Source organism: Parasteatoda tepidariorum, chromosome 5 (genome assembly GCF_982258835.1).
Source record: "Parasteatoda tepidariorum strain Cologne lab strain chromosome 5, Ptep-v5.0, whole genome shotgun sequence".
Taxonomy (NCBI): Eukaryota; Metazoa; Arthropoda; class Arachnida; order Araneae; family Theridiidae; genus Parasteatoda; species Parasteatoda tepidariorum.
In genome coordinates, this window is record NC_141759.1 from 103,142,029 (window position 1) to 103,155,014 (window position 12,986).

The following is a 12,986-nucleotide window of genomic DNA, read 5'->3' on the forward strand; positions in this document are numbered from 1 at the left end:
GAGTCTGATTCTTTTGCAATTAGTGAAAAGAATTGGAGATCAAGGATAAATCGGAAGTCGCTGTGGAAAAATCTTCAGAGGAAGACATTGGCCCACATTGGGCTGTCTGGCCAACTATGATGAGTTATGGTAAGCCTATCAAACCGTAAGTACGAGACCGTCAGAACATTAGATTTGAAAGTTAATATGGTATTCCGTTTTGACCCGTAAAACCAATGCCTGCAAACCTGCAAAATAGATTATTTACTGATTAGAAATCCTTTTTTTACAAACATTTTAATCAAAATTAACCTTAAAATAAATTTTTGAATTTGGTTTTTTGAAAAAAGTTATTTTAATCAAAAAAAAAAAAAAATATCTGTTGGAAATTTTGTTCTGTATAGCATAAAAACTTTTCTACTTAGTAAACTACAACATGATGCGTAGCGTTTTTAAAAAGTGCTTAAAGGTGCTTATTTTCAATTTTTGTTTTTTAGAAGCCCTTAAAGGTGCTTTTTTCTTTGAGAATTTTTTAAAAAGTGTTTAATTTGTTTAATTTTCCTTTTCGAAAATGAGATTTTTTTTTCTTTATGTCGATTTTCCCACGTATTACGTAAAAGTGTGCTTTTCACATTGTTCTATTCACCGTTTTCACAATTCATTCAACCACAATCCATTTCGGCTTACCATCGGTCCATAGCGTATGAAAGCGGCAATCATTTTACATGTTTGATAAAATACTAGCGAGCCCGTATGTGCGTCTACTGAGCTGGGTTCGGTCAGATTATTGCACTTTCATGTGCAACTCTGCTGCATTTTACAAGATGTTCTTAATTTCAGACCACTCTCTGATAAGGAATCGAAAAATCTCTTAATCATTTTATAATGTTTAATATAATTAAGAAAAGAGTTCTTTGTCAGAAACTAGTTATTTTATCCTGATCATCTTTTAAAATTATTTTGCAATGTATATAGTGCTTAAAAATATTTTTTGAGTGCTTGTGAAGTACTTAAAAGGTGCTTATTTTTTGTTGAAAGATTTGGCTACGCACCCTGTACAGGACGTAGCAAAAATTATGTATGAATCAAACTATTTAATATACTGTTTTTTTAATATATTGTAAATATATATGTATAGTTTTAAGGTATGCGCATATTTATAAATGAAGAAAAATCCTTGAAAAAATTAGGGTATTTAAGAGTTTTAAGTTTATTAATATAAACTTTAAATCAAAGCAGTGTATTTTTCTCGAGGATACATCAACGAAACCATTTTATTTCCCATCGTTAATTTCATTCTCTTAATTATAATCCACTTTTGAATGGTTATTTTACGAACGACATTTTTTTCCTTCGGACTGAACTGCAAAAGGAAAAGCGAGTTAAATTTCTAAAACTGAAATAATTCTTTTATTTTTTTATTCGGAATCCACTGAACTGTTTTATTCGGATTGAGTCGTTATATTTAATGACTGGAATAAAAGGGCAGTTCCACAGGACTGATTTAAATCTTCAGTTTAAATTACGAACTGTATTGTTTAATAGCTAGGATAAGCATTTCTTGATCGCTTATTGTCATGGCTAAATGGACTTTCGTTCAACCAGTTTATTCGGTATTGATTGAAATTGTCATTAAATTCAGTCGTGCTTATTACTTCATTTTATGCCCTCGTATTATGGTGGTTTATTTGTTTTTTTCATTTGAAATATTGCAGTTTTAAGTTCTTTGATATTTTTTTTTATAAAATGAGATTTAAAAAAAATAACAAAAGTATGTACGAAACGTATAAAAATGATTAAAAATAGAAAGCATAAAATTATAAAGGAATATAATGGCTATTAATAACAAAGAGAAAGAATTGTGATTTCATTTTTGCAATCACTGGTTACTGATTGGTTAAATTTATGTTTTTACAGACGCCTCAACGTTTCAAGTTATGGTTTAAAAAAAATGCATCAATTGGGTATTATGACGTCACGGGTACATGTGACCTATGACGTCAGCGCCATCTAATCTTTATCAGCAAAATGGCGTATTAAAATTGAGCTAAGTTTTTCTACATATGTTGTAATGTTAATTAACATTATGTTAATTAAATACAGTACCGTATCGCACATCAAATTTGTTGATTTGTATTTTTTTCTCGTCTAGTTTGTTTACTCAACTTAGATTTATTATTTGTTTATGTATTTTATAGTAACCGTGATATATTTTTGTTTTGTGTACCTGGCAACTTCGATGCATAATTAGTTTGTTTATATTCTACATAGCTTCCTGCCTGTTTTCATGTTAAGTCATGTGTAAGTATATTGATAGAATTGAAATCTTAGAGAAAGAATTTAGAATGTGTCACTTGATACAATTGATACTTGACGGGCTAGGCTTACTCGAAATAGAATGGAAAGAATAGTTGCTAACGTAAACAAATACCACGTTTCAACAACCAATCAGGATCGTGATACCCCTACTACGTCACTTGCAGGTATCCCGTGTTTGTTCTCGAGTCGTCCAATGGGCTGGATTGATTTTCTGTTCTAGCCAATATACGTTTTTTAATATATCACAAAATTCTTTTTTCTTCTTCAGTATTCATAGTCAGATTAAAAATCCCTGTTAAGACAGTAATTTTGAGTACGTTTTTATTTATAAAAAGAACAGAAAAGTACTTAAAATATAAAATGCTTGCTGGTGGGAATAGAAAGGAAAAACCCAGTCTGGAAAATAATTAACTCTTGGAAGTTCTAAAACTATCGTAAAATTTCTTTTGTGCTGCTTTTTTTCTTAATGCTAATGTTAGCCCGATTTTTTATGACTTTTATAACTATTTGTTTGTGATCATCATGTTGAATTTGATCTAATCGATGAATAACGTCTGGTAGTTTACATCGAGTTATAAGAGAACTTCTTATTCTAAACAAATAAAAAAAAAACTCCAAGGCGCTTTTATTTTTATTCCATGTCCTTTTCAAAAATGACGGCAGTAAAAATAATAAAAATGAAGAGTGATTATTTAATTTTAATTTATTACACACATTAGGGGTTCAAAACTAATATTAAAGCGTGGAAGAAACGATAATGCTATCGACATCTAATTGTAGTGTGTCTACCACTACAAAAATACGATTACAATTCCCGTATATAAGACATGTTGACTCGATTCTACATAGGGGTACCTCTTCATCGATGAAGGCTACTTGTGACTGCGACATTATCCAACTCCTCGCGCTGTTGCTACTCAGTCTCGATCACGTACAACGCATTTTACTCGACTGCTAAAGGCAACACAGAAGCGACCACGACCGTGAACTTTAAACAGCTCTCACGATCATCACTCAAAAAGTAGGGTGATCTTAATACAGCTATCCCGTCTTCTCACAAAACAGCAACGAATCAACAAGTGGTATCCGCTTATCGAATTCAATCACAGATATAATTCTGGTGGGAGAGCAACAAAAATACAATTCCAAGTCACTAGTATATATAAGACATGTTAACTCGATTCTATGATGGGGTACCTCTTCATAGATGAAGGTTGACATTATCGATAACAACTCTCTCCACACTAAAGAATTATTATTCTTACGAATAGTATATTGATCGTTGATTAAAATTAATATTACTGCTCTTAACATCTCTTACAAAATTGCAAGTAGTGCTACCCATTAATTTAAATAAATTAATCATTATCTTAAATCATTTTATCAAATAAAACATAATTTTATTCTTGGTTATTTTAAATTATCAATTTAAATTTCCGAATGTATAAAGGATATCAAATAAATTATAACATTAAATATTAATACTTCTAAATGAAGCCATCAGTCTTCTTACAGCAGCGTTTTCCAAACTGGGAGGCGCGCCTCCCTAGGGAGGCTCAGACTAGTCTAAAGGGAGCCGCGAAAATTAGTCACAGTGAACAATTTTCCAAATTACTGCTAAAGTTTTCTATGTAAAAAATGAGAGAATAAATGAAAAAATACTATCGTGCAGAGTTCAACTAAACATTTCGTAATTTAGCATCCATATACCTAGGCGTCCTAGACCTCGGCAAATCTTTTGAACTAAGGACGTCGTTAATTTGTCGACACTAGTGGCACTCGATCGACTCAACTTAACAAAAGCCAGATACGCTCGCACTAACGCTACTGGATGCCACACATCCAGAAAAGATCGACGCACGTTTAGCTCACCAATTTGTTTCGTGTCACAGCTAATATTTAATTGGTTCAGCAGTGTTAGGTTGTGTTTCTATTGTTATTGACGTGATTGCCCACTGATCATAATAGTAAGTAGTTTAATAGTTTTATTTTTTTAGAATAATGTAATATTATTCCTAATATTTCCAAACAAATGGATAAGTTTTTGATAGGATATAAGCGAAAATCCACTAATAATGAAGATTCTGATGTTGGCACAAGTAGTGGGAATACAAGCCACAAGGAACAGGAAGGAAGAACTCCCAAGACAAGGAAATACGGCTTATCCTATTTATTGTTCGGATTTACTAATATTATTAACGATAATGTGGAAAAACCAATATGTTTCTTGTGTTCAAAAGTTTTGGTTGCTGATAGTATGAGACCCGGCAAATTGAAACGGCACCATGACACTATTCATTCTGAATACGTTGGTAAGCCCCAAGAATTTTTTCAATGAAAATTGGATTAGTTATCTAAGAACAAGCAAAATTTCAAAAAAATTGTTCATATTCCATCAAATGCATTACTAGCATCATACCTAGTGTCGTACAGAATCGCGCAACGTAAAAACCCCACACAATGGCAGAAACCTTAGTTTTGCCAGCAGCTATTGATATGGTCAAAACAATGTTTGGCCAATCTTATGCGAATCAGCTGCGACAAATACCGCTTGCTGATAATACAATTGGCAGAAGAATTGATGATATGTCTGAAGATCTTTGTGACCAATTAGTTACTCGAATGCGTACTTCAAAATTCGCCATGCAAGTAGATGAAGCTACTGATGTAGCTAAAGACGCTCATTTAATTGCATATGTTCGATATGTTGACGATACTAATATAATTGAAGATATCTTATTTCGCAGACTAATTCCTGACAGAGCCACATCCGATGAAATTTTCAAAATAATGAACAGATTTTTTAATGAGAACGACATAATGTGGAATAATTGCATTGGGCTCTGTACTGACGGTGTACAATCAATGGCGGGACACAAAACTAGTCTTCAAACACTAGTTAAAATGAAAACACCTGAGATTCTCTGGACACACTGCATGCTCCACAGAGCAGCTCTCGTATCAAAAACTATAAGCGAGGAACTTAACAAAGTTTTTTCAAAAGTAACGAAAGTTATAAATTACATAAAAAACAGTTCATTAAAAGCAAGGTTGTTCACAAAACTGTGTGAAGCTAGCTAATTACACGTCACTTCTGTACTATTGTGAAGTGCGCTGGCTATCTCGTGCAAAAATGATTCAAAGGGCACTTGAACTCAAAGAAGAAATTGCTATGTTTCTCGAGGAAAATCATAATGAAGACGGCAATATGTTTAGGGATGATAATTTTATCGTTAAACTTAAATATTTGGTTGACTTTTTTGAAAAATTGAGTGTTCTTAATAAATCAATGCAAGAACCGCAAATGCATTTGTTTATACCAAAAGGCAAAGTGAAAGCATTTATTAAAAAAGTGGGGCTATGGAAATCAAATTTGCAAAAAAATAAGATTGACATGTTTCCACTTTTAAATTTATGCGCTCGAGATAATATAGAGCAAACAAAAATCACTTTGTGGAACACTTAAGTGTTCCACATTAAGCTTCAATTTTCGAATTATTTTGGTGATCTTGATTTTACAAAGTTTGCATGGATACAGAATCCATTTATCGACGAAGAAGATGGTGAATTTGGATTGACAAGTATTGAAAAAGAAAAATTGATTGAATTATCTTGTGATACTACATTAAAGCATAAATTTCAGACTGTATCTCTGGTCAAACTAAGGTAATTCTGGTTGATTCTTCATACAGAATATAACACTTTGTCAAACAAAGCTTTGAAAGTACTGCTGACGTTCGCAACATCAAATTTATGCGAAACGGGATTTTCTGCCTTGGCTGCAATGAAATCCAAATATCGAGCTCGTTTAGTAGTAGAAAAAGAGCTACGAGTAGCTATATCGTCACAAACACCAAGATTTGATAAACTTTGTGCTAATAGACAAGCACATCCATCTCATTAAAAACAATAATAAAATATCGTTTTCCATTAGTTTGTATGAATAAATTTTATAAGAGTAAAAATGTTTGTGTTTTTATTTCATGAAATCTTCAGGGGGGCTCCAAACGATTAAATATTTTTAAGGGAGGCGTAGTAACATCAAGTTTGGAAACCACTGTCTTACAGCATCTGCTTTTGGTGTTTTCTCTCTATTTGGCGAAGTGAATTGCCGCCGTAACTCTATGAGTGAATAAACAAAACATCAAAACCTGTTTGATTGTCGGTTAAAATTGAAGACATTTCCAATAAATGGATTTTACTCATTGGTGTTTTTCCGGTAATCGCACAAATAAAGAAATACAGTCGGACCTCTATTTAACTAAGTCGCTAAATCCCGATAAAAAGTTCGTTATATGGAAAATTCGTTGAATGGAAAATAACCATTTGAAATACTTAAACGACACAAAACAGGTTTTAAATTCACAAACACTAAACATAATTAAAATAGCGAGTGGTGCACCTTTATCTTGTAAATTATTATCTACCATGGAATTTTTTTTTTTCCAAATGATTTTAACATTTCATCATATGAAGGTTTGATGATTTCTGCGTCATTTTTATCTTCTTCGTCCTCCTCGCCATTTATTATTGTATTGTTTTTAATTTTGGCACTATCCGAAATATCCTATACAGTTAAAGTTTCTGTGGTTGCAACTTCAGAATCAATAAAAAGAAAATCATTCATCAGTAAATCGTCATTCATTTCACGGTTTTCTCTTAGCTGAACCCACATTTTTTTTAAAGTTCTTCTATCGGAATGTCATCTTCGTCCTCCGCACTTTCCGAATTCTCCGCGCTGACTAAGAATTCAACTTTAGAAAAATTGTTGCAAATTGTACGATCTGTAACATCACAGTTCTACGCTTTAGACATTTCTGTTGGGCTTTCTCGTAAATTGATTTTTGGCATGAATTCCTGTATGAATAGCAAACAAAGAGGGAAAGGTTTTTACTGCTTTCTCTGAAAATTAAGTGGCTGCGAAAATCAGTTCAAGGTCATTTCCCCCCATAAAATGCGTTAACAAGCTTGAAATGTTCCGAAATATTTCGGGAAATAGGGAAAGTGTATCTAGAAGAAAAGTTCGTTAAACAGAAAATTTACTTCGCTATTTGGAAGTTATTCTACTACGACATTTTCAAAATGTTTTTGGTTCCTCGAATCATCGCAAAATAGAGAAATTAGCAAAATGGAAGCTCGTTAAATAGAAGTCCGACAGTATATTCTATTCTATAAAGTGTGGATTTTGTTTTTCGTTCTGCAAACAGTGATTGATTATCATGCTGACAACAATAACGAGAAAAGTTTATCACCAGGAATACTTAAAAAAAAAAAAACTGACATCTATTTTTTTATGATTCAATGAAGTTTCTAGGTACTCAACTCTCACTTACTGTTCCATTTGCACCTGCAAGAACTCCATACGCATCTGTAAAGTAAATAAATGTGTGCAAGTTTTATGTTAAGTCATAATGACACGAAATATGCTCGACCACCCACTCCGTTTATTTAAAAATAGGTTAATAAGGTAATAATTGAAAGAGTTTAGAATTACACAGCACCATGATACAGCTACTTTTAAACTGGTTGTGGTTGATGGGCTTTGAAAGATGTTTTAATAATTGCTAAGTTTGACAAAATATTTCATACCATTTGATTTTTTTCCCTTCGCTCTGATAGCCGGTTGACCTGCGCGAAGTGGAGCACTTTACGGTAGAACAGTTAAAGGATAACCGATACCGTGCACCCTCGGTCCCTACAAAGGCTGATCCAAGTGATCACCCACCCGCACACTGATCGCAGCGAGTGATGATTGACTTCGAAGATCTGCTGGACACCGTGTCTTAGCAATCAGTCCACTGCGGGACAATTTTGTTTTTAATAAAAGAAATGAAGTTTATAATGTCTGAGCTCAAATTTGTTGTATTATATAAGATATTAATAATATTAAATAATTCTGGTGAGTTTTAAGTAAAAATTTGTTTTAGTTATTTAAAGATGCATTGCTAAAAAGGTGATATGGCTGCTAGATTTAGAAAGAACTTGCTTTTTTCGGCAGTCCCGATTTAGCTTATTTTTACTTGTTTTTTATTGTTTGTTCTTGTAGCAATCTATGCGCTATCATAGAGTAGTGTTAGCCTATTGTTCTAGCAGCGAGATTAAAATCCATTTACACATTATCATTTAAGTTTAAATTTAGAAGTTTGTATATTGTTCACATGGTAAGTAGTGTTTTAATCTTTTATTGGAGATGACGATTTTTATGTCTGGAAATGACAGGTCTTCAAATGAAGATTCTTATAGCAATTCTTTTTTTTAAACAAAAATAGTAACAAACACACGAATACTACTCTCGAAACAAAATGATTGCGTTGTGAACCAAATAGCTTAAAATTCACCGGAAGCAGTAACCCGGAAGTATAGGCAGTAAAGAGCTTGCGCTGCACTCTAGCGTAGAAAATACCATCCATTGGAGACGATCTAGGAAACATTCCTGAGGACGATCCAGAGACAACATGCATACGTCACATCCCGTTTTACAGGGAGGACACATTCGCACACTAACCCTCTACCCTCAGATCGCAATTTTGACCTGTACCAGAATACGATCCATCTCCGATCCAATAACCCCAGAAGTATTCATTTGCTACGGTAACTTAAGGACTTTTCGACCACGACAGATTTAGCGTATACCAGTCACCATTTTGTAAAATTTTTGTTCGACTGGCGGGAATCAAGCTCACGACTTCTCGGACATGGCTCTAACTCCCTACCAGCCAGGCTATCCAGACCCTCTGCAGTATTTATATTTTATTTTATAACCCTCATTGAACCTCCGACCCAATTTTTGGGTTTACGACTAGTAATGATCAACTCCGTTGCCTCGTAATTTTGAACCCAATCCAGAGAACAAGGGAACTCCTGGATCAAGTATTAGGAAACGTTTTTGCCTTCTTGGAGGACTTTTTTTTTGATGAAACTAAAGGCCTGGTTTCTTTGGAAACGTCGGCGTCAGCTTGAAAACGAACGTTTACCTCTGATTGGTTAATTCATGAGTTTGACAGCATACGTCATCGAACGCTCAGCTTGAGCGACAACTGCCGTCCAAATCAACTGCAGTTGGATTATAACGTGACGTTAACAACAGAAGCAATGGCGGACAACAGCCAACAACAGAGCATTGAAATCAGCCAAGATTTTAATTTTAACATTAAACATAGCTTCTTTTTCCTCTTCTTCTTCATTTAATTAAGTTATAATGTGTTTTTTCTTGGACAAAGTCATTATTTGTTCCTTAAAGCATTGGTCGACAATCACAAATTCAAAATAAATATTTGTTTACGCTATTAACGCATGCGCAATGCAAGATAATGTCTGCGTTGGACCGACTGCTCACGCTGAGCTAACAAAAAGATCAAAATTATTTCAACTTAACGCTGACGCCCAGTTAAGACGCTTCTCCTAAGAAACCAGGTCTTGAGCTAACAAACCAGTATTTTGTTGGCGCCAGGGTAACGTCAACTTAACGCTGACGCCCAGATAATGAGCTTGTCCTAAGAAACCAGGCCTTAAGCCGCATTTGCGTTACATGGAGAGGAAGACCACGAGAACCTCCTACGGTTAGCCTGATGGCAATGGGACTCTAACTCATGATCCGTCTGCCACTGAGGGCATTTCACGTCAGCAGTGAGGTCGGTGCAAGCCTGATGCGGATTGACCAGCCATCGCTGAGATTCGAACCTGATTCACCTCATTGAAAATCGAACTCTCTATCCTCAGAGTCATCTCGGCTCAGTATTCATATTTATGATAAAAACATCATTTATGATAAATTTAATCAGAAAAGAACATAAATATACATTAATTTCATGAAAAAAAACATTCAAAATGCACGCTGTGTTGAAAAGAAAAAGCTCTTTCATGGAAACAATCATTTTCGAACATCTTTCGAATTCGATTGATAACTTGATTGAAAAGCAATTTCTATTTCGATTCTTTAAATGAAGTCTTCTAACTTGACACTTAAATGAAAATCAGTCTCTATTCTTGTAAAAGCAGTATTCGAACTTAAATATTCAATTGAAAAACAGTCCTTAGACTCGGGATAATAAAGGTTTTCAACTACTTACTTAACTGTCTCCGTATCGAAGCTCTCTAATTTATAAAGCAGCATTTGAACTCTATATTATATTGAAATTGTCTTTTGGATTCGATAATTTGAAAATAAATCTTCGAACTCGATACTTAATTTAAAAGCAGTCTCCGGAATGGAGCTCGATGCTTTGAAAAGTAGTATTCGAACTCGATACTTAACTGAAAGTCTCCGTACTCGAGCGTTTTATGATAGTCTGCAATTTCGAGCTTGAGCTCAATGCTTTGTAAGCCGTCTTCGAACTCAATGCTTCCAACTCGAAATGGAACTTAATTCTTTGAATTTGCCTTGCCTCAGTTTTTTGATTTTTTGTTCGCATTCGAATACTCGCTTTTAAAGTTAATGAATAACTTTATTAACGCAAACGATAATTTTGGAATTTTCGAAATTGATTTTTCTCTTTCATTTCCAAAATATCTCCGCAGTTTTTATAAAGAAAAACAAAGCACTACGGGGATTTCAGATGCTTTTTGTTCTCGTAAATCAATACATTGAGGGCAGGGGATAAAAAAAGCAGACGAGGTAAAAAAAGTTTAGCAAGCCGCAGAAGACCTGCACAATCTGTTGGAGAGAAATCTTTTAATTGTAATGAAAAGCTCTCAGAAGAGGAAAGTAGAAGTATTATTGATTGCTATCCCTCAAAGTACACTAACGAAGGGTAAAGAGATTCATCAGATAGATTCTCACAGAGAGAGAGAGAGCAATCAGCGTAAATACCCCCATTATCCTGAGGGGGTTAATTTCTTAGGTTCAGGATTTATTCTTCCACACGATCTTGTTTAGTCTTTAAGAAGGTTCCCTTTTATCCTCTGCGAACTCTAGGCAGAAAATTAAAAGCATCTTTATTCAACTCAACGAAAGCTCTGCCTAGAGAATAATTTTTTTTAAATTAGAAGGATTTGCTAAATTCTGAATTTACAGCTGCCTTATTTTAAAGTTTAGTATTATTATCCTATCTGGATCAGGTGAAATTATCGTTTTAATATATGCGGTATACATTGATTGTTTTCTCAAGGGATGGGGGGGGGGGTCAAATAATGCCATGTAAAGTTAAGAATAGTTTATGGAATAGTTTATTAACATATACACTTATTGTAGAAATTTGTACGATGCAGAGGAATCGACACACTTATTTAAAATAATCGGAAGTTTTAGTTTAATTACACTCTTTTTCTTTTCAGTGCAAATAATACATTTTCGTTCCTTTATTTTTATAATTTTATATTATTTTTCAATCACAGTCGACTACTAATGTTTGCGACTACTAATGTTCAACTACGTAGCTTTGTAATTTTAAATCCAACCCGGAAGAGTAGGGAACTCCAGGATCAAGTATTGCGGAAAATTTTGCCTTCGTGGAGAACTTTTTTTGACGAAACTAACCCTCATTTCCGTTACATGGAGAGGAAGACCACGAGAACCTTACACGGTTAGCCTGACCCCAAGGAGACACTAAACTCATGATCCGTCTACCACTGAGGATTAGGACTGGGCGATATAAGAAATTTTATACCGTGATGCATCGTCAGTTTTGCATCGCGATATAGCGATGTATCGCGATATAGAATTTTTGAAATTCATTTACTTGTAAGGCGCAGAAAGTCGGATTTCTATCAAAGCTTCATACTCAGATTGATTTAAATCAATTTATGAATTTGATGTATATGTTTTGCTTAAGAAAGATATTAATGTTATATTTTCTAAAAATGATTGCTCAAATAACGAAAGATTTCTTAGTTGAAAAATAAATAATAAAAATATAAATAAAATTGAAATTTATCAATATATTTACCTAACAATATAGAAAGAATATTAAAAAAATAAGTTCGTTAAAAATTATTTGTATGCTTAAAACAAAGTGCTAATTAAATTAAACAAAAAAAAACACTTTTAAAACAACACTATTTTTTATCATTATTATTTCACATAAATAATAAAGTTAAATTGAATAATTACCGAATTCTGAACGAAAAAACAAAGTAAGGTTTAATTTCTTAAAAATAAAAACAAAAGAGTTATGAAATTCGATAATATATTCAACTGACAATATTGAAAGAAAATTAAAAAACATGATTATACTCTTTAATAAAACGAAGTGCTAAATGATTTTTAAAAAATAAGTCGCAATCGCAAACATTACTAATTTTTTTGAATAAACAAAGTTGATTGACTTATGTCCAAATCCAAAAGAGGAAAAATAAGTTTTGTTATAATTTTATTTATAAAAATGAAAACAACTAAAGATTTATAAATTTAAAATCAGTAATAAAAACCCATTATATTATTATTTTATCCAAAAAGTTTTTTAATAAAGTAAAAAATAGTCTAACAAATTTAATTACTTTTTAATTTAATTCTTTATGGGCACCTTAAATTAGATTTCCGTTTGTAATAAATTCAATAATGTAAAATAATACTTAAACATATAATATCAAAATTAATTTTCACATTTAAAAATAAAAAAGAAAGTTTTGTTTCGAAAAAAAAAATTACCTAATTAATTAAGAAACACTTCTTTATATCTTCATTTCAATAATAGATTACGTTCACGTTACGATATATCGTTTCTTGTAGATTACGTTACGACGGCGATCAC

The 12,986-nt window shown here is 33.0% G+C and overlaps 2 protein-coding genes across 2 annotated transcripts in view; both read left to right on the forward strand.

The window, feature by feature from the left end:
• Positions 1-12,986, forward strand: part of LOC107440642 (plexin-A2) — a 526,176-nt gene that overhangs the window by 13,258 nt on the left and 499,932 nt on the right. The window lies entirely within an intron of this gene.
• On the forward strand, positions 4,759-5,379 carry LOC147809921 (protein FAM200A-like). The gene has a single exon (XM_087162933.1). The coding sequence runs from the start codon at positions 4,759-4,761 to the stop codon at positions 5,377-5,379; it is 621 nt and encodes a 206-aa protein (XP_087019059.1).

What these genes read in the sequence shown, in the direction of transcription:
- LOC147809921 (XM_087162933.1), top strand. Translation starts at nt 4,759, where the DNA reads ATGGCAGAAACCTTAGTTTTGCCAGCAGCTATTGATATGGTCAAAACA.